Source organism: Somniosus microcephalus, chromosome 12, assembly GCF_052327205.1.
Source record: "Somniosus microcephalus isolate GS21.2 chromosome 12, FLI_Smic_1.0, whole genome shotgun sequence".
Taxonomy (NCBI): Eukaryota; Metazoa; Chordata; class Chondrichthyes; order Squaliformes; family Somniosidae; genus Somniosus; species Somniosus microcephalus.
The window spans coordinates 1,928,492-1,950,757 of record NC_140998.1 but is presented as its reverse complement, the minus strand read 5'-3'; the positions used below and the strand labels follow the sequence as shown (position 1 = coordinate 1,950,757).

The 22,266-nt window shown below is 52.5% G+C and overlaps 2 protein-coding genes across 4 annotated transcripts in view; both read left to right on the top strand.

The window, feature by feature from the left end:
* LOC147108980 (uncharacterized) overlaps window positions 1-17,256 on the top strand; it is a 29,901-nt gene extending 12,645 nt beyond the window's left edge. The window contains exon 3 of the mRNA XM_086002527.1: window positions 17,075-17,256. The gene's annotated coding sequence lies outside the window, so the exon portion shown is untranslated. The remainder of the gene's footprint in view (window positions 1-17,074) is intronic.
* The window catches only part of flvcr2a (FLVCR choline and putative heme transporter 2a), a 238,658-nt gene that overhangs the window by 177,269 nt on the left and 39,123 nt on the right, over window positions 1-22,266 (top strand). For 2 of the 3 annotated variants that reach the window (XM_086002524.1, XM_086002523.1), the window contains exons 6-7: window positions 18,009-18,119; window positions 20,263-20,368. In XM_086002524.1, coding sequence (XP_085858650.1) covers window positions 18,009-18,119; window positions 20,263-20,368 — 217 coding nt within the window. Of the gene's footprint in view, window positions 1-10,227; window positions 10,234-18,008; window positions 18,120-20,262; window positions 20,369-22,266 lie in introns of all 3 variants that reach the window. The other variant, XM_086002525.1, reaches the window with a different exon arrangement.

The window sequence follows — 22,266 nt, the reverse complement described above, 5'->3', positions numbered from 1 at the left end:
AGCCCATCTCTCTAACATCCTTACTCTCCCATTAAAGCCCATCTCTCCAACATCCTTACTCTCCCATTAAAGCCCATCTCTCTAACATCCTTACTCTCCCATTAAAGCCCATCTCTCCAACATCCTTACTCTCCCATTAAAGCCCATCTCTCTAACATCCTTACTCTCCCATTAAAGCCCATCTGTCCAACATCCTCACTCCCATTAAAGCCCATCTCTCCAACATCCTTACTCTCCCATTAAAGCCCATCTCTCTAACATCCTTACTCTCCCATTAAAGCCCATCTCTCCAACATCCTCACTCTCCCATTAAAGCCCATCTCTCCAACATCCTTACTCTCCCATTAAAGCCCATCTCTCTAACATCCTTACTCTCCCATTAAAGCCCATCTCTCTAACATCCTCACTCTCCCATTAAAGCCCATCTCTCCAACATCCTCACTCTCCCATTAAAGCCCATCTCTCTAACATCCTTACTCTCCCATTAAAGCCCATCTCTCCAACATCCTCACTCTCCCATTAAAGCCCATCTCTCCAACATCCTTACTCTCCCATTAAAGCCCATCTCTCCAACATCCTTACTCTCCCATTAAAGCCCATCTCTCTAACATCCTCACTCTCCCATTGAAGCCCATCTGTCCAACATCCTTACTCTCCCATTAAAGCCCATCTCTCTAACATCCTCACTCTCCCATTAAAGCCCATCTCTCCAACATCCTTACTCTCCCATTAAAGCCCATCTCTCCAACATCCTCACTCTCCCATTAAAGCCCATCTCTCTAACATCCTTACTCTCCCATTAAAGCCCATCTCTCTAACATCCTCACTCTCCCATTAAAGCCCATCTGTCCAACATCCTTACTCTCCCATTAAAGCCCATCTCTCCAACATCCTCACTCTCCCATTAAAGCCCATCTCTCCAACATCCTTACTCCCATTAAAGCCCATCTCTCTAACATCCTTACTCTCCCATTAAAGCCCATCTCTCCAACATCCTCACTCTCCCATTAAAGCCCATCTCTCCAACATCCTTACTCCCATTAAAGCCCATCTCTCCAACATCCTTACTCTCCCATTAAAGCCCATCTCTCTAACATCCTTACTCTCCCATTAAAGCCCATCTCTCCAACATCCTTACTCTCCCATTAAAGCCCATCTCTCCAACATCCTCACTCTCCCATTAAAGCCCATCTCTCCAACATCCTTACTCTCCCATTAAAGCCCATCTCTCTAACATCCTTACTCTCCCATTAAAGCCCATCTCTCTAACATCCTCACTCTCCCATTAAAGCCCATCTCTCCAACATCCTCACTCTCCCATTAAAGCCCATCTCTCCAACATCCTTACTCCCCCATTAAAGCCCATCTCTCTAACATCCTTACTCTCCCATTAAAGCCCATCTCTCCAACATCCTCACTCTCCCATTAAAGCCCATCTCTCCAACATCCTTACTCTCCCATTAAAGCCCATCTCTCTAACATCCTTACTCTCCCATTAAAGCCCATCTCTCTAACATCCTTACTCTCCCATTAAAGCCCATCTCTCTAACATCCTTACTCTCCCATTAAAGCCCATCTGTCCAACATCCTTACTCTCCCATTAAAGCCCATCTCTCCAACATCCTTACTCTCCCATTAAAGCCCATCTCTCTAACATCCTTACTCTCCCATTAAAGCCCATCTCTCTAACATCCTTACTCTCCCATTAAAGCCCATCTCTCTAACATCCTTACTCTCCCATTAAAGCCCATCTCTCCAACATCCTCACTCTCCCATTAAAGCCCATCTCTCCAACATCCTTACTCCCATTAAAGCCCATCTCTCCAACATCCTTACTCTCCCATTAAAGCCCATCTCTCTAACATCCTTACTCTCCCATTAAAGCCCATCTCTCCAACATCCTTACTCTCCCATTTAAAGCCCATCTCTCTAACATCCTTACTCTCCCATTAAAGCCCATCTCTCCAACATCCTTACTCTCCCATTTAAAGCCCATCTCTCTAACATCCTCACTCTCCCATTTAAAGCCCATCTCTCTAACATCCTTGCTCTCCCATTAAAGCCCATCTCTCCAACATCCTTACTCTCCCATTTAAAGCCCATCTCTCCAACATCCTTACTCTCCCATTAAAGCCCATCTCTCTAACATCCTTACTCTCCCATTTAAAGCCCATCTCTCTAACCTCCTAATTTTCCCATTAAAGCCCATCTCTCTAACATCCTTACTCTCCCATTTAAAGCCCATCTCTCTAACTTCCTAATTTTCCCATTAAAGCCCATCCTAACTCTCCCATCATAGCATCTCACTGTAATTCAATATACCAGTTAATATTCTGTATTTTGATGAGGTCCCTCCTTAAGCACCTACTTTCTAGACTGTAGAAATTAAGCTTCTCATTCCTCACAGCTCAGCCCCTTTCCGCTGGGATCAGACTTATTGCTGCTCTCTCCAGTACAAGTAAATCACTTTGTGGAGCGGTGACCACAGCCAGAGTGTTGTCAGACCAGTGCACGTCAAGCCTCCACATAACTTCTGCGGACTTGGACTCTGCAGTTCTGGTGCTGCATCCCAGCATTCGATTAGTTGTTTCGCACATTATCTGATGGTCCCTGTGTTTCACATACAAAGAATGGCCACTTGGGTGAGGTACCAGAGGGTTGCTGGAGCCTAACATGAGTCAGCACCTTCAAAGAGAAGCGCAGAATTTGATGGGGAAACTATGTGCTGTTGAGAAACATTTTAATAAGGGCATATATTGAAAGTCATTTTCAGTTAACTGTCCTTGGGCCTGTAGCTACAGTGAATGGCATACTTGCAGATGAAGGAAGGCCATCTCGGCTAACATCCGTGATAACCGTGTCCTTCATCCAGTTCCATTAAATCAAGTCAGAGAGGGTACTGAAAGCAAACCCATAGATTACAGTGCCTGCCATTAAAAACAAATTGACACTGCTGCTAAAACCTAGTTCCTGACATATGAGAATCTGGCCTTTAATGCTCATTTGAAATGGGTAACATTAGAAACTGCGTTTACCATCTTTCGCTCCTCTTTTTTCTCTTTTAACCTGGCCTTGTTACTCTTACACTTTCTCTCCTTGGTACTGGACAAGATTATGAATGGTTCCGAGAGGGTAAATAATCAATTGTTTTCACTAGTTGTCAAGATAGCAGTAAGTGGGCAATATTTAGGATAAACACAACGATTAAAAGGTGGGGAACTGGTAGTGTGACTCAGAGATGGGACTATAAGACGAGGGAAGCTTGCTAAGTGTCTGTTCTCCAATCTGCTCTACTGTCTATACTGAAACAGGTTAAATAAAACATCCCAGGAGAAGAGAGCATCCTATGATTAAAAATAACGAGGAAGTTGAGCATTATAATGAATTAGTATCAGACAGTGAAAGAAAAGAGTGCTAAGTGTGTAAGTTAGCGTTCTTAAATAAAGGAGATAAAATAGTTAAAATATTAAACCATTGTGTCTAGAGATATTCATCTGAACGAACAGAATTGCAATCCAATTTTTCCAATACAACCAATTTCCCAGAGGATTTTGAAGTCAGTGTGGCAGAGCAACTTGGTAAGTTAAAGGGCTTAAGATTGAATATACATCTGGAAAGGATCATTCACAAAAATATTGTACGTTCTTGGCCGATGATTTCAAGAAAGAAGGTTCCAGGGATTGAACCCATTCGTGGCTGGTTATTTGGGGAGAGTGGAGGGGCGGTGAGGGGAGACGGGGAGTGTGTGTGGGGGGAGACGGGGAGTGTGTGTGGGGGGAGACGGGGAGTGTGTGTAGGGGGAGACGGGGAGTGTGTGTAGGGGGAGACGGGGAGTGTGTGTAGGGGGAGACGGGGAGTGTGTGTAGGGGGAGACGGGGAGTGTGTGTTGGGGGAGACGGGGAGTGTGTGTTGGGGGAGACGGGGAGTGTGTGTTGGGGGAGACGGGGAGTGTGTGTAGGGGGAGACGGGGAGTGTGTGGGGGGAGGTGGGGAGTGTGTGGGGGGAGGTGGTGAATGTGTGGGGGGGAGACGGGGATTGTGTGGGGGGGAGACGGGGAGTGTGTGGGGGGGAGACGGGGAGTGTGTGTGGGGGGAGACGGGGAGTGTGTGGGGGGAGACGGGGAGTGTGTGTGGGGGACGGGGAGTATGGGGGGGGAAAGGGGGAGTGTGTGGGGGGAGACGGGGAGTGTGGGGGGGGGAGACGGGGAGTGTGTGTGGGGGGGACGGGGAGTGTGTGTGGGGGGAGACGGGGAGTGTGTGTGGGGGGAGACGGGGAGTGTGTGTGGGGGGAGACGGGGAGTGTGTGTGGGGGGAGACGGGGAGTGTGTGTGGGGGGAGACGGGGAGTGTGTGTGGGGGACGGGGAGTGTGTGTGGGGGGAGACGGGGAGTGTGTGTGGGGGGAGACGGGGAGTGTGTGTGGGGGGAGACGGGGAGTGTGTGTGGGGGGAGACGGGGAGTGTGTGTGGGGGACGGGGAGTGTGTGTGGGGGACAGGGAGTGTGTGTGGGGGGAGACGGGGAGTGTGTGTGGGGGGAGACGGGGAGTGTGTGTGGGGGGAGACGGGGAGTGTGTGTGGGGGAGACGGGGAGTGTGTGTGGGGGGAGACGGGGAGTGTGTGTGGGGGGAGACGGGGAGTGTGTGTGGGGGGAGACGGGGAGTGTGTGTGGGGGGAGACGGGGAGTGTGTGTGGGGGAGACGGGGAGTGTGTGTGGGGGGAGACGGGGAGTGTGTGTGGGGGGAGACGGGGAGTGTGTGTGGGGGGAGACGGGGAGTGTGTGTGGGGGGAGACGGGGAGTGTGGTGGGGGGAGACGGGGAGTGTGTGTGGGGGGAGACGGGGAGTGTGTGTGGGGGGGACGGGGAGTGTGGGGGGGGGAGACGGGGAGTGTGTGTGGGGGGAGACGGGGAGTGTGTGTGGGGGGAGACGGGGAGTGTGTGTGGGGGGAGACGGGGAGTGTGTGTGGGGGGAGACGGGGAGTGTGTGGGGGGAGACGGGGAGTGTGGGGGGGAGACGGGGAGTGTGTGGGGGTACGGGGAGTGTGGGGGGGGGGGAGTGTGTGTGGGGGGGAGACGGGGAGTGTGTGGGGGGGAGACGGGGAGTGTGTGGGGGGGAGACGGGGAGTGTGTGGGGGGGAGACGGGGAGTGTGTGTGGGGGGAGACGGGGAGTGTGTGTGGGGGGGACGGGGAGTGTGTGGGGGGAGACGGGGAGTGTGTGTGGGGGGACGGGGAGTATGGGGGGGGAAAGGGGGAGTGTGTGGGGGGAGACGGGGAGTGTGTGTGGGGGACGGGGAGTATGGGGGGGGAAAGGGGGAGTGTGTGTGGGGGGGAGACGGGGAGTGTGGGGGACGGGGAGTGTGTGTGGGGGGGGACGGGGAGTGTGTGTGGGGGGAGACGGGGAATGTGTGTGGGGGGAGACGGGGAGTGTGTGTGGGGGGAGACGGGGAGTGTGTGTGGGGGGAGACGGGGAGTGTGTGTGGGGGGACGGGGAGTGTGTGGGGGGAGACGGGGAGTGGTGTGTGGGGGGAGACGGGGAGTGTGTGTGGGGGGGAGACGGGGAGTGTGGGGGGGGGGAGACGGGGAGTGTGTGTGGGGGGAGACGGGGAGTGTGTGTGGGGGGAGACGGGGAGTGTGTGGGGGGAGACGGGGAGTGTGGGGGGAGACGGGGAGTGTGTGGGGGTACGGGGAGTGTGGGGGGGGGGGAGTGTGGGGGGGGGGGAGTGTGTGTGGGGGGGAGACGGGGAGTGTGTGGGGGGGAGACGGGGAGTGTGTGGGGGGGAGACGGGGAGTGTGTGTGGGGGGAGACGGGGAGTGTGTGTGGGGGGAGACGGGGAGTGTGTGTGGGGGGGGACGGGGAGTGTGTGGGGGGAGACGGGGAGTGTGTGTGGGGGACGGGGAGTATGGGGGGGGAAAGGGGGAGTGTGTGTGGGGGGGAGACGGGGAGTGTGGGGGACGGGGAGTGTGTGTGGGGGAGACGGGGAATGTGTGTGGGGGGAGACGGGGAGTGTGTGTGGGGGGAGATGGGGAGTGTGTGTGGGGGACGGGGAGTGTGTGGGGGACGGGGAGTGTGTGGGGGGAGACGGGGAGTGTGTGTGGGGGGAGACGGGGAGTGTGTGTGGGGGGAGACGGGGAGTGTGTGTGGGGGGAGACGGGGAGTGTGTGTGGGGGGGGGCGGGGAGTGTGTGTGGGGGGAGACGGGGAGTGTGTGTGGGGGAGACGGGGAGTGTGTGGGGGGAGACGGGGAGTGTGTGTGGGGGGGGACGGGGAGTGTGTGTGGGGGGGACGGGGAGTGTGTGGGGGGGGGACGGGGAGTGTGGGGGGGAGACGGGGAGTGTGTGGGGGGAGACAGGGAGTGTGGGGGGGGGAGACGGGGAGTGTGGGGGGGAGACGGGGAGTGTGTGTGGGGGGAGACGGGGAGTGTGTGTGGGGGGAGACGGGGAGTGTGTGTGGGGGGAGACGGGGAGTGTGTGGGGGGGAGACGGGGAGTGTGTGGGGGTACGGGGAGTGTGGGGGGGGGGGACGGGGAGTGTGTGTGGGGGGAGACCGGGAGTGTGTGTGGGGGGAGACGGGGAGTGTGTGTGGGGGGAGACGGGGAGTGTGTGGGGGGGGGCGGGGAGTGTGTGTGGGGGGAGACGGGGAGTGTGTGTGGGGGGAGACGGGGAGTGTGTGGGGGGAGACGGGGAGTGTGTGTGGGGGGGGACGGGGAGTGTGTGTGGGGGGGACGGGGAGTGTGTGTGGGGGGGACGGGGAGTGTGTGGGGGGAGACGGGGAGTGTGTGTGGGGGGAGACGGGGAGTGTGTGTGGGGGGAGACGGGGAGTGTGTGTGGGGGGAGACGGGGAGTGTGTGGGGGGGGGGCGGGGAGTGTGTGTGGGGGGAGACGGGGAGTGTGTGTGGGGGGGAGACGGGGAGTGTGTGGGGGGAGACGGGGAGTGTGTGTGGGGGGGGACGGGGAGTGTGTGTGGGGGGGACGGGGAGTGTGTGTGGGGGGGACGGGGAGTGTGGGGGGAGACGGGGAGTGTGTGGGGGGAGACAGGGAGTGTGGGGGGGGGAGACGGGGAGTGTGGGGGGGGAGACGGGGAGTGTGTGTGGGGGGAGACGGGGAGTGTGTGTGGGGGGAGACGGGGAGTGTGTGTGGGGGGAGACGGGGAGTGTGTGAGGGGAGACGGGGAGTGTGTGGGGGTACGGGGAGTGTGGGGGGGGGGGGACGGGGAGTGTGTGTGGGGGGAGACCGGGAGTGTGTGTGGGGGGAGACGGGGAGTGTGTGGGGGGAGACGGGGAGTGTGTGGGGGGAGACGAGGAGTGTGTGTGGGGGGGACGGGGAGTGTGTGTGGGGGGGGACGGGGAGTGTGGGGGGGGGGGGACGGGGAGTGTGTGTGGGGGGGACGGGGAGTGTGTGTGGGGGGGGACGGGGAGTGTGTGTGGGGGGGACGGGGAGTGTGTGTGTGGGGGACGGGGAGTGTGTGTGGGGGGGACGGGGAGTGTGTGGGGGGGGGGCGGGGAGTGTGTGTGGGGGGGGCGGGGAGTGTGTGTGGGGGGGGGGACGGGGAGTGTGGGGGGGGGGAGAGACGGGGAGTGTGTGGGGGGGGGGACGGGGAGTGTGTGTGGGGGGGGACGGGGAGTGTGTGTGGGGGGGGACGGGGAGTGTGTGTGGGGGGGACGGGGAGTGTGTGTGGGGGGGACGACGGGGAGTGTGTGTGGGGGGGGGACGGGGAGTGTGTGTGGGGGGGGACGGGGAGTGTGTGTGGGGGGGACGGGGAGTGTGGGGGGGGGACGGGGAGTGTGGGGGGGGGGAGACGGAGTGTGTGGGGGGAGATGGGGAGTGTGTGGGGGGGGAGAGACGGGGAGTGTGTGGGGGGGGAGAGACGGGGAGTGTGTCTCGGGGGTGGGGGGGAGACGGGGAGTGTGTCTCGTGGGGGGGGGAGACGGCGAGTGTGTCTCGGGGGTGGGGGGAGACGGGGAGTGTGTGTCGGGGGGGGGGACGGGGAGTGTGTCTCGGGGGGGGGGAGACGGGGAGTGTGTCTCGGGGGTGGGGGGGAGACGGGGGAGTGTGTGTCGGGGGGAGACGGAGTGTGTCTCGGGGGTGGGGGGGAGACGGGGAGTGTGTGTCGGGGGGAGACGGGGAGTGTGTCTCGGGGGAGATGGGGAGTGCGTGGGGGGGGAGATGGGGAGGGCGTGGCGGGGGAGACGGGGAGGGCGTCTCGGGGGGAGATGGGGAGGGCGTCTCGGGGAGGGGGGAGACGGGGAGGGCGTCTCGGGAGGGGGGAGACGGGGAGTGCGTCTCTGGGGAGGGGGGAGACGTGGAGTGCGTCTCGGGGGGTGGGGGGGGAGACGGTGAGTGCGTCTCGGGGGGGTGGGGGGAGACGGGGAGTGCGTCTCGGGGGGGTGGGGGGAGACGGGGAGTGCGTCTCGGGGGGGTGGGGGGAGACGGGGAGTGCGTCTCGTGGGGGGGAGACGGGGAGTGTGTCTCGGGGGGTGGGGGGAGACGGGGAGTGTGTCTCGGGGGGCGGGGGGAGACGGGAGTGCGTCTCGGGGGGGGTGGGGGGGTGGGGGGAGACGGGGTGCGTCTCGTGGGGGGGAGACGGGGAGTGCGTCTCGGGGGGGTGGGGGGGTGGGGGGAGACGGGGTGCGTCTCGTGGGGGGGAGACGGGGAGTGCGTCTCGGGGGGGTGGGGGGGTGGGGGGAGACGGGGTGCGTCTCGTGGGGGGGAGACGGGGAGTGCGTCTCGGGGGGGTGGGGGGGAGACGGGGAGTGCGTCTCGGGGGGGTGGGGGGAGACGGGGAGTGTGTCGGGGGGGTGGGGGGAGACGGGGAGTGTGTCTCGGGGGCGTGGGGGGAGACGGGGAGTGTGTCTCGGGGGGGTGGGGGGAGACGGGGAGTGTGTCTCGGGGGGTGGGGGGAGACGGGGAGTGCGTCTCGTGGGGGGGGAGACGGGGAGTGCGTCTCGTGGGGGGGAGACGGGGAGTGTGTGTCGGGGGGAGACGGAGTGTGTGTCGGGGGGGGAGACGGGAGTGTGTGTCGGGGGGGAGACGGGGAGTGTGTGTCGGGGGGGAGACGGGGAGTGTGTGTCGGGGGGGAGACGGGGAGTGTGTGTGGGGGGGGACGGGGAGTGTGTGTGGGGGGGAGACGGGGAGTGTGTGTGGGGGGGGAGACGGGGAGTGTGTGTGGGGGGGGAGACGGGGAGTGTGTGTCGGGGGGGAGACGGGGAGTGTGTGTCGGGGGGGAGACGGGGTGTGTGTGTCGGGCGGGGGGGGAGACGGTGAGTGTCTCGGGGGGGGGGTGGTGGGGAGTGTGTGTGGTGCTGAGAGACGGGGAGTGTGTCTCGGGGGTGGGGGGGAGACGGTGAGTGTCTCGGGGGGGGGGGGTGGTGGGGAGTGTGTGTGGTGCTGAGAGACGGGGAGTGTGTCTCGGCGGGGGGGAGATGGGGAGTGTGTCTCGGGGGGGGGAGACGGGTAGTGTGTCTCGGGGGGGGGGGGGGGAGACGGGGAGTGTGTCTCGGGGGGGGGAGACGGGGAGTGTGTGTCGGGGGGGGAGACGGGGAGTGTGTCTCGGGGGGGAGACGGGGAGTGTGTCTCTGGGGGGGGGAGACGGGGAGTGTGTCTCGCGGGGGGGGAGACGGGGAGTGTGTCTCGGGGGGGAGACGGGGAGTGTGTGTCGGGGGGGAGACGGGGAGTGTGTGTCGGGGGGGAGACGGGGAGTGTGTCTCGGGGGGGAGACGGGGAGTGTGTGTCGGGGGGAGACGGGGAGTGTGTCTCGGGGGGGGGGAGACGGGGAGTGTGTCTCGGGGGGGAGACGGGGAGTGTGTCTCGGGGGGGGGAGACGGGGAGTGTGTCTCGGCGGCGGAGGGGAGACGGGGAGTGTGTCTCGGGGGAGAGACGGGGAGTGTGTCTCGGCGGGGAGACGGGGAGTGTGTCTCGGGGGGGGAGACGGGGAGTGTGTGTCGGGGGGGAGACGGGGAGTGTGTCTCGCGGGGGAGACGGGGAGTGTGTCTCGGGGGGGGAGACGGGGGGGGCGGTGGGGGAGTGTGTGTGGTGCTGAGAGACGGGGAGTGTCGGTGCAGAGACGGGGTTCGGACGGGAGAACCCCGGGGATTGATTCCCCCCACCCCCCCCCCACACTCCAAACACCTACCCGTGGTTACGGCCTCTTGTCCAGGGTTCCCCGCACGACTGGAAGCCAGCCTGTCAATCAGGCTGACATGGGCGCGGCGCCCGTCCATGACATCACACGCAGACTTCCATGTGTCCCGTGCTCTCCTGGCCACTCCACTCCCCCTCCCCCCAACCACTCGGGGCAGGTTAAATACATAACATTCCAGCCCATGACTTAGATATGAATAAAGCCAAGATTGAAAGTCTGTTGGCAGTAAGGATCCTGATGCAAAATAACCAGTTAGGAGAACCCATGGCATGATCGGTATTGAAAATGGAAAGAATATCACACTGGTGAAATACAGGGCCTGCCCTGGGAGTGTTTGATAGGACAGTGTAGAGGGAGCTTTACTCTGTATCTAACCCGTGTTGTACCTGCCCTGGGAGTGTTTGATGGGACAGTGTAGAGGGAGCTTTACTCTGTATCTAACCTGTGCTGTACCTGCCCTGGGAGTGTTTGATGGGACAGTGTAGAGGGAGCTTTACTCTGTATCTAACCCGTGCTGTACCTGCCCTGGGAGTGTTTGATGGGACAGTGTAGAGGGAGCTTTACTCTGTATCTAACCTGTGCTGTACCTGCCCTGGGAGTGTTTGATAGGACAGTGTAGAGGGTGTTTTACACAATCTAACCGCTGTGCTTGCCCTGGGAGTGCCGAATGCACCAACATCCTTAAGTTTAATGAATTTTTAAAAATTGCGCCATTTATAATGGAAAAAGTATGAACTGATAATATTGTGGTGTTGTTTAGGCTCCTGCTTGGGGCACACTCAGAACATTATCTCTGTCTTATTGGCTAACTTTTATTTTTCTTTCTTTTTCTTCCCACTACAGGTAATTTGTCTGTGTTGGTCTCTTTATCTCCTCGTACTAATATTTATTTTTCTTGCTCTATTGCTCCATCTCTGTCTCAGTGTCTGTCTCTGTCTTTCTCTCTGTCAGTCTGTTTCTCTGTCTGTGTCTCTTGTTCTCTGTCTGTGCCTCTCTCTGTCTGTTTGTGTGCGTCTCTCTGCCCCTCTGTACGTCTGTATCTCTTTCTCTGTATCTGTCTGACTGTCCCTGTGTGTGTGTGTGTCTCTCTCTCTCTCTCTCTGACTCTGTCTGTGCATGTGTCGGCAATAGCAGAGTTGTGGGCCCACCATCACAAGCAGATTTTTCAGCTACAATTCACCACCCAAGCATGTCCCTTGCACCTGATATGTAAATCAATGGGATTTGGTTTCAATTTAAATGGGTATTGTCCTCATGTTTGCCAAGTGTTATTTTGTGCTGGGGTGAATGAATTCCGTGAAAGAGAAGGCGTTGTTTCCATCCTGGTCATCTCATGCACAAGTGCTGCGTTGTAACCAATTGATGTCATCACTCATATTGAACAATTGTAAACCAGCAAAAAAATGAAACCTTTAACCCTTATATTGCCAGCTCCAGGGAATTCTGTGCTCGCTGGGCCAATCATGATTTTTAAACCCTTCAGCTTGCAAAATATGGTGCTGAAAGATAATGAGAAGTTAGCAGTAGCTACAGTGTATTTAGAATTCCATTAATAAATATATACTTATTATTGAAAAATGTAAAACTCAATTTCTGCTCTGCCTCTTCCTTTATTCCCTGTTTTCATCATTTGGTACCTGTTATTTTAAGTTTATGCATTTATTTCTGACCTGTATTTTATAAGGGTGATTTTGCAATCCTGCACTCACAGCAAGTGCATCTTAGGAAATTGCTGGCACCAAGCTGCTGATTTTTCTACAATTAATTTTAATTATTCTAAGCTGCATTATCTGCAAGCATCGGATCACAGAATCAACCCTTGTACTCTAACTGCTGGTTTCCTTCTTCTCAGTGATCTCCTTCGCTGTTTCTGCTGCCTCTCCTGTCGTCTTCCATTCTTCTTTGCTCTAGGACATAAATGGACCCTTTTTAAAAGTCAGATACAGCACACCCTACTCAGTGGATTAAACACTAATACAGAAGCAAAATACTGCGGATGCTGGAAATCTGAAATAAAAGCAGAAAATGCTGGAAATACTCAGCAGGTCAGGCAGCATCTGTGGAGAGAAACAGAGTTAATGTTTCGGGTCGATGACCAGATGCTGCTGAGTATTTCCAGCATTTTCTGCTTTTATTCTACTCAGTGGATATGGGTTATAAAGTTGGGTAAACCAGGCAGATTACATAGAATCATAGAATGGTTACAGCACAGAAGGAGGCCATTTGGCTCATCGAGCCTGTGCCGGCTCTCTGCAAGAGCCCTTCAGCTAGTCCCACTCCCCCATCCTTTCCCCATAGCCCTTCAGCTAGTCCCACTCCCCCACCCTTTCCCCGTAGCCCTTCAGCTAGTCCCACTCCCCCACCCTTTCCCCGTAGCCCTTCAGCTAGTCCCACTCCCCCATCCTTTCCCCATAGCCCTTCAGCTAGTCCCACTCCCCCACCCTTTCCCCGTAGCCCTTCAGCTAGTCCCACTCCCCCATCCTTTCCCCATAGCCCTTCAGCTAGTCCCACTCCCCCATCCTTTCCCCATAGCCCTTCAGCTAGTCCCACTCCCCCATCCTTTCCCCGTAGCCCTGCAAAATTTTTCCTTCCGGTACTTGTCCAACACCTTTTTGAAAGCAGTGATTGAGTCTGCCTCCACCACCCTTTCATGCAGTGCATTCCAGAACCTAACCACTCGCTGAGTAAAAAAGTTTTTCCTCGTGTCGCCTTTGGTTCTTCTGCCAATCACCTTAAATCTGTGTCCTCTGGTTCTCGACCCTTCCACCAATGGGAACAGTTTCTCTCTATCTACTCAGTCTAGATCCCTCATGATTTTGAACACCTCTATCAAATCTCCTCTCAACATTCTCTGCTCCAAGGAGAACAACCCCAGCTTCTCCAGTCTATCCACGTCACTGAAGTCTCTCATCCCTGGAACCATTCTTGTAAATCTTTTCTGCACCCTCTCTAAGGCCTTCACATCCTTCCTAAAGTGCGGTGCCCAGAATTGGACACAATAGTCCAGTTGAGGCCAAACCAGTGTTTTGTAAAGGTTCATCATAACTTCCTTGCTTTTGTACATCTATGCCTCTAATTATGAAGCCCAGGATCCCATATGCTTTTTTAACCGTTTTCTCAACCTGCCCTGCCACCTTCAACGATTTGTGCACATATACCCCCAGGTCTCTCTATTCATGCCTCCCCTTTAGGATCAGTAACTAGTGGTGTTCCGCAGGGGTCAGTGCTGGGACCCCAACTCTTTAGAATCTATATTAACGATTTGGAGGAGGGGACCAAGTGCAACGCATCCAAGTTTGCCGACGATACAAAGATGGGAGGGAGAGCAGTGAGTGAGGAGGACTTAAAAAACCTGCAAAAGGACATAGACAGGCTAAGTGAGTGGGCAGAAATTTGGCAGATGGAATATAATATTGGAAAGTGTGAGGCTATGCACTTTGGCAGAAAAAATCAAAGAGCAAGTTATTATCTAAATGGAAAGAAACTGCAAAGTGCTACAGTACAAAGGGATCTGGGGGACCTGGTGCATGAAACACAGAAGGTTAGTATGCAGGTACAGCAGGTGATCAGGAAGGCCAATGGAATCTTGGCTTTTATTGCTAGGGGGATGGAGTATAAAAACAGGGAGGTCTTGCTGCAGTTATACAGGGTACTGGTGAGGCCACACCTGGAATACTGTGTGCAGTTTTGGTTTCCATATTTAAGAAAAGATATACTTGCACTCGAGGCAGTTCAGAGAAGGTTCACCCGGTTGATTCCGGAGAGGAGGGGTTGACTTATGAGGAAAGGCTGAGTAGGTTGGGCCTCTACTCATTGGAATTCAGAAGAATGAGAGGCGATCTTATCGAAACATAAGATTGTGAGGGGGCTTGATCGGGTGGATGCGGGGAGGATGTTTCCACTGATGGGTGAGACTAGAACTAGGGGGCATAATCTTAGAATAAGGGGCTGCCCTTTCAAAACTGAGATGAGGAGAAACTTCTTCACTCAGAGGGTAGTAAATCTATGGAACTTGCTACCTCAGAGAGCTGTGGAAGCTGCGACATTAAATAAATTTAAAACGGAGATAGACAGTTTCCTAGCAGATAAGGGAATTAGGGGTTACGGGGAGAGGGCAGGGAAGTCGACGTGAGTCTAGGTTCGGATCAGCCATGATCCTATTGAATGGCGGAGCAGGCCCGAGGGGCCGTATGGCCTACTCCTGCTCCTACTTCTTATGTTCTTATGATTGTACCCTTTAGTTTATATTGCCTCTCTCTCGTTCTTCCTACCAAAATGTATCACTTTGCACTTTTCTGCGTTTAATTTTATCTGCCATGTGTCCGCCCATTTTACCAGCCTGTCTATGTCCTCTTGAAGTCTATCACTATCCTCCTCACTGTTCACTATACTTCCAAGTTTTGTGTCATCTGCAAATTTTGAAATTGTGCCCTGAACACCAAAGTCCAAGTCATTAATATATATCAAGAAAAGCAGTGGTCCTAGTACCGACCCCTGGGGAACACCACTGTATACCTTCCTCCAGTCCGATAAACAACCGTTCACCACTACTCTCTGTTTCCTGTCACTTAGCCAATTCTGTATCCATGCTGCCAGTCCCTTTTATTCCTTGGGCTTCAACTTTGCTGACATTCTCCTTAATTAATACTGCCACCCCACCTCCTTTCTTTCCTTCCCTATTTTTCCTGAACACCTTCTATCCAGGAATATTTAGTACCTAATCCTGTCCTTTTTTGAGCCAGGTCTCCGTTATCGCCATGACATCATATTCCTATGTGACTATCTGTACCTGCAGCTCACCAACCTTATTACCACACTTCGTGAGTTTACATACATGCATTGTAAACCTATCTTCGACCTTCTTGTAGTCTCTTTTAGTCTGACCTCACCTAATACCACACTCTTACTCTAGTGCTATCTGTCTCTCCCCATCCTTTGTGCACTTTGTTTCTCCTTTCGAATGCTACATTCTGGTGCCCATCCCCCTGCCAATTAGTTGAAATCCTCCCCAACAGCACTAGCAACCCCACCCCCACAAACAAACATGTAACATAAGTATATTTTTATTTGATGTGTTTGCAAATCCTCTGTTACCGTCTTTCTCCGCCTCTCCTCACTCTCTGGCACTCCTCTATCTCACTCTTCAGTTCTGTGACAAACAAGTAAAAAAGTTTGACCTGATTTGTCTCGTTATGCTGGACATTGTGTAATCTGGATGGTGTACACCAATCTTTTCGCTGCATATTGGTTACACTGTACTTCGAATGAATTGAGATCATCTTACTTTTGATACAATCCTTCCATTTATATATTTTTTTATGTTTTAATTGAAGCCAGTACCCCAGGAGATGTTGAACAATTGCTAAAAGGGGTTACTGTGTCTGTCAGTGTTAAGGAGTTGGATTAAACTATTAACAAATGTTACTTTGCCATCAACAGTCTGTTACTTGAACTCCCCAAGCTGTGGATCAGTAACGGTTCAATTTCATCAGTACTCATTGATTAAACAAAATATTGAAGCCAAGTAAATAGGGAGGGGGATGTCCATTAATTCTAAGAACTATTTCTCCTCCCCTGAAGGTGCTGATTCTTGTTGCGTTGCAGTTCCTCAGGCTCCAGTAGCTCTCCAGTACCACCTTCAGATAGGAGCTAGACAGTGAGTGTCAGCAGGCCATTTAGCTGAGGGGAGGGTGTGAGTATCGCAGACAAGCCTGATCCTGTCCTCAACTAATACCCATAGCTGCACCTTCCAGCAGGGATCAGTGGATCACAGGTACCAGTGGGATTGCTGGCCGTTTCTCCTCTTCCTCCCTCCCTGCCCCCCACCCCCCTCCCAGCCTACTGTAGCCCCCTCCCCTCCCCTCCCCTATCTAAGATCAGCTCATGTAATGCAGACCTAGATTGAGTTTGAAGGCTCAGCATCGTGCACCATGAGATCAGCCGTCCGCACAGGTTGGAATTGAGCCTGGGCCCTTTGGCACTCTCTGGTTTGCTCCCAGACTGATGGTGCATTTACCCACTGAGATCAACTGTTTGAATTTTAAAAGGGGTTCTTGCTGTGAGGCTCCTGCTTTAAATTTACATGCACACCATTTAAGATGTGCTGCTTTGACAGCCCCATTTATTAGGTCAGTTTTGATGGGAAATTGAATTGATGCTCTACATATTTTGAGCACTGTGTGTGAAACAAATTGAGTTTTCCATTTGTGGAGGTTTCAACACACCATTAAAGATGGTAATAAAATGAAAATGCACTTAATCGTGTTTGATATCCATTGCTCCAAAAACCTCTCGCACAACTGTGTGTCTGCATATGTTTTTGTATGTGTCACTAATGCTTAGCTTTCCTGAGTGTTGTGTGCACCCTCCGTGTAACAGGACTGGCAGCACAGTTGTTCAGTGGCATCTGGGTGAAACCAGTTGTGACTGATGCAAACAGGGAGCACTCTGGATGCTGCTGAACACAGCATGACTGACCACTTGCTCGATCTGGTGGGGATTGGCTGAACACTCGCTGTAATGTCGGGAGGGGTGGGGGGGGGGGTGCGGCAGTGAAGACTGATGTTCACTTCCTTGCTCGGGAAGCTGCTGAGTACAGCAGGGTTGACCACATGGTCACTCTGCTGTGGGATGGCTACTCAGTGTGGGTGCTGTGGAACACAGCAGGCTGACCACTTCCTCGCTGTGACAGGAGCTGACCGCTTGCTGTGGTGGGGAATGACTGCTCGCTCTCCAAACAGCTTTTATTTTTGTTTGCTTATCTTTCCCTTCTTAGGCCTCCTTTTCTTCCCCTCCCCAGCTCCACTCTTTGGCTGAGAGAGGGTGGGCAGGCAGGCCACCTCCACCTAGGCCCCTGCAATGCTTCTTGTGGTTAATTGCTGTGGTAGCAGTCCCATCCCTGGGACTCAGTGTAACCTAGATTATTCTTTCTTGTTAGAACAGTTCCATCCACTTTGTAACTGGGTGCTAGAAGGACCACAAGAGCGGCCTGAGTTGACTTCCTCCGATTTTCCCTCTTCTCTATTCGGTGCCCTTGCCTTTCGTGGTCCAGCTGAGGTCAGGAGTTCAGCGTATGAAGAATCGTAGTGCACGAACCTGCATCCTACTACTCCGCGGAACAGCACGTTGGTACAATGCCAGGCCGCCTAATCTTTTAATGTAACAAAGCAATGCTGCTGCTGCTGCTGCCAATAACTTGATCAGGGTTTGCCTTCAAAAAGCTGAGTGTGAGGATCTCGACCTCAGTTTGAAAGGGCTACCCCAGATATTAAACACAAGCATTTCCTGCTCTGCACAACCATGAGCTAGTGGCTGCATGAAGTCAGAGTGGACAGAAGCAGAGCTTTGTGTGCTGGACTGACTGTACCAGAAGAATGTGCTTCTATTAACTGTCGTGTGTGGTTTAGGAAGGTTTGTGTGGCAAATGCCAACTTAGGACGTCTGCTTTAATGTTTATTCACTTGATAATATTGCTGACAGGAAATAAAACTGTATGTGGCAGCCTCCTTTAAAAGGGGAAGGCAGCTCCAGGGGTAATTACTGTCACTGATGGGGAAGATGAGGAAACTCAGCTACAGTTTATCTTTGAGATCAATAAAGCTAACTGTCCATTTGATGAAGCAGATCAAGGCCACTTCATCCCCAGTGCATCTGCTCGGTAATGGGAGTTTTACAGGAGCCCTGCAGATAAAGATAATCCAAGGCAGAAACTCATTTAAAAAGCCGGTGGCAATGGGTGGGCAAGTAACCATCAGTGATGGCTTTTACCTTTGGAAAATTGCAGAAGCTGACTGGTAACAATGCACCATTGTTAAATATGGTTAGCCAACACAACAGCGATCCTCTGAAACTGTTTATCTTTCTCCTTTTTTCTCAGACAGACCACATTGGCCGTTTACTTCTTTGCCTTCGCAGGGATGGTGGTCTTCACGTTCACACTTAACTTGGGTCACCTGTGGGTGGTTTTCCTGACTGCTGGAATGCTGGGGTAAGTAGCAGCATTTCTTTACCCTGTTGGATTATAAATGAATACAGATAGAGACCCCTGGGGGGTGGACGTACACAAGTCTTTGAAGGTGGCAGGACAAGTTGAGAAGGCTGTAAAAAAGCCGTACGGGATCCTTGGCTTTATTAATAGAGGCAGAGAATACAAAAGCAAGGAAGTTATGCTAAACCTTTATAAAACACTGGTTAGGCCTCAGCTGGATATTGTGTTCAATTCTGGGAACCGCACTTTAGGAAGGATGTCAAGGCCTTGGAGAGGGTGCAGAGGAGATTTACTAGAATAGTCCCAGGGATGAGGGACTTCAGTCACGTGGAGAAGCTGGGGTTGTTCTCCTTAGAGCAGAGAAGGTTAATGGGAGATTTGATAGAGGTGTTCAAAATCATGAGGGGTTTAGACAGAGTAAATAAAGAGAAATTGTTCCCAGTGACAGGAGGGTTGGTAACCAGAGGACAGAGATTTAAGGTGATTGGCAAAAGAAGCAGAGGCCACATGAGGAAACATCTTTTTATGCAGCAAGTTGTTGTGATCTGGAATGTGCTGCATGAAAGGAGCTAGATTCAATATTAACTTTCAAAAGGGAATTGGATAAATACTTGGAAGTGGAAAATTTGCAGGGTAACGGGGAAAAGAGCCGGGGAGTGGGACAAAGCTGTTCCAAAGAGCCAGCATAGGCAGGATGGGCTGAATGGCCTGTGCTGTATCATTCTATGAGTAGACTGCTTGGTGGAAGGGGTGGGGTTAGAGTCATAGAGTTATACAGCACAGAAAGAGGCCCTTCGGCCCATCGTGTCCACGCCGGCCATCAAACCCTGTCTATTCTAATCCCATTTTCCAGCATTTGGTCCATAGCCTTGTATGCAATGGCATTTCAAGTGCTCATCCAAATGCTTCTTGAATGTTGTGAGGGTTCCTGCCTCTACCACCCTTTCAGGCAGTGAGTTCCAGATTCCAACCACCCTCTGGGTGAAAAAGTTTTTCCTCAAATCCCCTCTAAACCTCCTGCCCCTTACCTTGAATCTATGCCCCCTGGTTATTGACCCCTCTACTAAGGGGAAAAGTTCCTTTCTATCTACCCTATCTATGCCCCTCATAATTTTGTACACCTCAATCAGGTCCCCCCTCAGCCTTCTTTGCTCCAAGGAAAACAACCCCAGCCTGTCCAGTCTTTCTTCATAGCTGAAGCGCTCCAGCCCAGGTAACATCCTGGTGAATCTCCTCTGCACCCTCTCCAAAGCAATCACATCCTTCCTATAGTGTGGCGACCAGAACTGCACACAGTATTCCAGCTGTGGCCTTACCAGCGTTTTGTACAGCTCCATCATAACCTCCCTGCTCTTATATTCTATGCCTCAGCTAATGAAGGCAAGTATCCCATATGCCTTTTTAACCACCTTATCTACCTGTCCTGCTGCCTTCAGGGATCTATGTACATGCACACCAAGGTCCCTCTGATCCTCTGTCTTTCCTAGGGTCCTACCATTCATTGTGTATTCCCTTGCCTTGTTAGTCCGTCCAAAATGCATCACCTCACACTTTTCAGGGTTAAATTCCATTTGCCACTGTTCTGCCCATCTGACCAACCCGTCTATATCGTCCTGTAGCCTGAGGCTTCCCTCCTCGCTATTTACCACTCCGCCAATTTTCGTGTCATCTGCGAACTTACTGATCATACCTTTTACATTCACATCCAAATCATTAATGTAGACCACAATCAGCAAGGGACTCAGCACCGATCCCTGTGGTACCTCACTGGACACAGAGATGGGATGCTTTGTGTGAGAGAGAGAATTATTTTAAGTTGAGAAAGAGCACATCATGCAGAACAGCATCAAGGTTGAAGAAAATAGGAGAGAACATAAAAAAAATGAGGGAGGATAGAAGGCCACTGTAGTGGTGATTCTGGACTAATAATCCAGAGGCCTGGACTAATCATCAAGAGAGTATGAGTTCAGTTCCCACCTCAGCAGTTTGAGAATTTGAATTCAGTTTTAAAAAAGTCTGGAAATAAAAAGCTGCTATTAATAAAAGTGAGCATGAAGTTGTCGGATTGTTGTTCATACTGTGTGATACTTGTTAAGTTAACTATTGTTCCTCATGCTGTCACTCTCTCTTATTTAATTTTCAGGTTCTTCATGACTGGTTACCTGCCTCTTGGCTTTGAATTTGGTGCAGAACTTACCTACCCTGAGTCTGAGGGAACGTCTTCGGGCCTGCTTAATGAATCTGCACAGGTACAACGCACTTGCACATCATTCATCCTCTTTTGTTGATCTCCACGTACCTCTAGGATTGATGCATCGTCTAGCCAGGGGAAATCACTGGGACGGTGTTTAAATTTGAAGACATCCTGAACATTGTATGGTTGTTCCTCCCTGCTCCCTCCCAATACCATTCAAGCTATGTCCACAGGCCAGTCCTTTATTCTTTTATTATTTCCTATTGTTGCAACAGTGTCATTGTTGTTGTCTTCTCATATGCTGAAGTTCCAGAAGAATATTGTTCTGCTGTGGGATTGGCTAATTTCAACTGGTGAAGTTTCATTGTCGCCCTCATCATGAAATTTAGCATTGACATGTCATCTTACTACAGTATGTTGAAAATAAAAATGCTTCAGTACATGCCCACACCAAGCGTTGAAAGAGGTGGCTATAGAGATAGTGGATGCATCGGTTGTCATTTTCCAAAATTCCATAGATTCTAGAACGGTTCCCACGGATTGGAAGATAGCAAATGTAACCCCACTATTTAAGAAAGGAGGGAGAGAGAAAACGGGGAACTACAGACCAGTTAGTCTGACATCAGTCGTAGGGAAAATGCTTGAATCTATTATTAAGGACATGGTAACAGGGCACTTAGAAAATAATAATAGGATTGGGCAGAGTCAGCATGGATTTATGAAAGGGAAATCGTGTTTAACAAATCTGTTCATTTTTTGAGGTTGTAACTAGCAGAATAGATAAGGGGGAACCAATGGATGTGGTGTATTTGGATTTTCAGAAGGCATTCGATAAGGTGCCACACAAGAGGTTATTAAACAAAATTGGGGCTCATTGCTAGCATGGATTGAGGATTGGTTAACGGACAGAAAACAAAGTAGGAATAAACAGGTCATTTTTGGGTTGGAAGGATGTAACTAGTGGATCGCAAGGATCAGTTCTTGGACCTCAGCTATTCACAATCTATATCAATGATTTGGATGAGGGGACCAAATGTAATATATCCAAGTTTTTTAAAATTTGTTCATGGGATGTGGGCGTCGACAGTGATTCCAAGTAGGGGGTTGAAATGGCACCTAGTTCCTAGAATCTTAGAGGTTTACAGCACAGAAGGAGTCCATTTATGTTGCAAGGAACGATTAAAGGAATCGTGTTTGTTGGAAATGAGAGGTGACTTTTGAGGCGGCCTAATTGAAGTTTTCAAGATTATGTAGTGGATTGACAAAGTTAATTAAGATAAATTGGTGGGGAAGGGTTCACATCCCAAGGGACTCGAGTTAAAAATGACGAAGGTGGTAATAAGAAAGAAGTCAGGCAGCTTTTTCATCCAAAGGGTAATTGTGTTACTGGGGAAAGGCATTGAAATGTCCAGTATCAGTGGTCCAAGAGATGATCGTTTTCTGGAGAACGTGGAGATCACATTACGGAGTGAGTTGATAACGAAGTGAGAATGAAGATCTCTAAAATGGAAATTTGGTGAGATGGGGATGGGCTTGTGGGTAAGCAGTACACATTGTGCTTTTTATTAAAATCTAAGCTTAAATTTCAGTTTACCCCTGTGTAACTGCAAGTCAGTTAGCAGCTAACTGTCAGTCAACTAGCCGGGTGCTTATTAGATACTATGTAGTTGGGGCTAAAACTGGTTTGTGTCTGAAAGGTATATAAAAAGAGCTCGTTGTGAGAGTTCGAGCTGAGAGCTAAGAGCACATCACGGAATGAGATGGAAACAGAGTAAGGACTTTCAAATGGGAATTTGGTATGAGCGGGATGGAATTGCTAAGTAAATTAGCGGATATTATACAAAAATAATGTAAATATTTGAGGTGCGTTGTCCCTGTCTGATTCGAGCGTGGGTGAGAAATGCCCAACTATGACATGGACAGTTGAATCCTGGTTGACAGTCTGTTGGGATG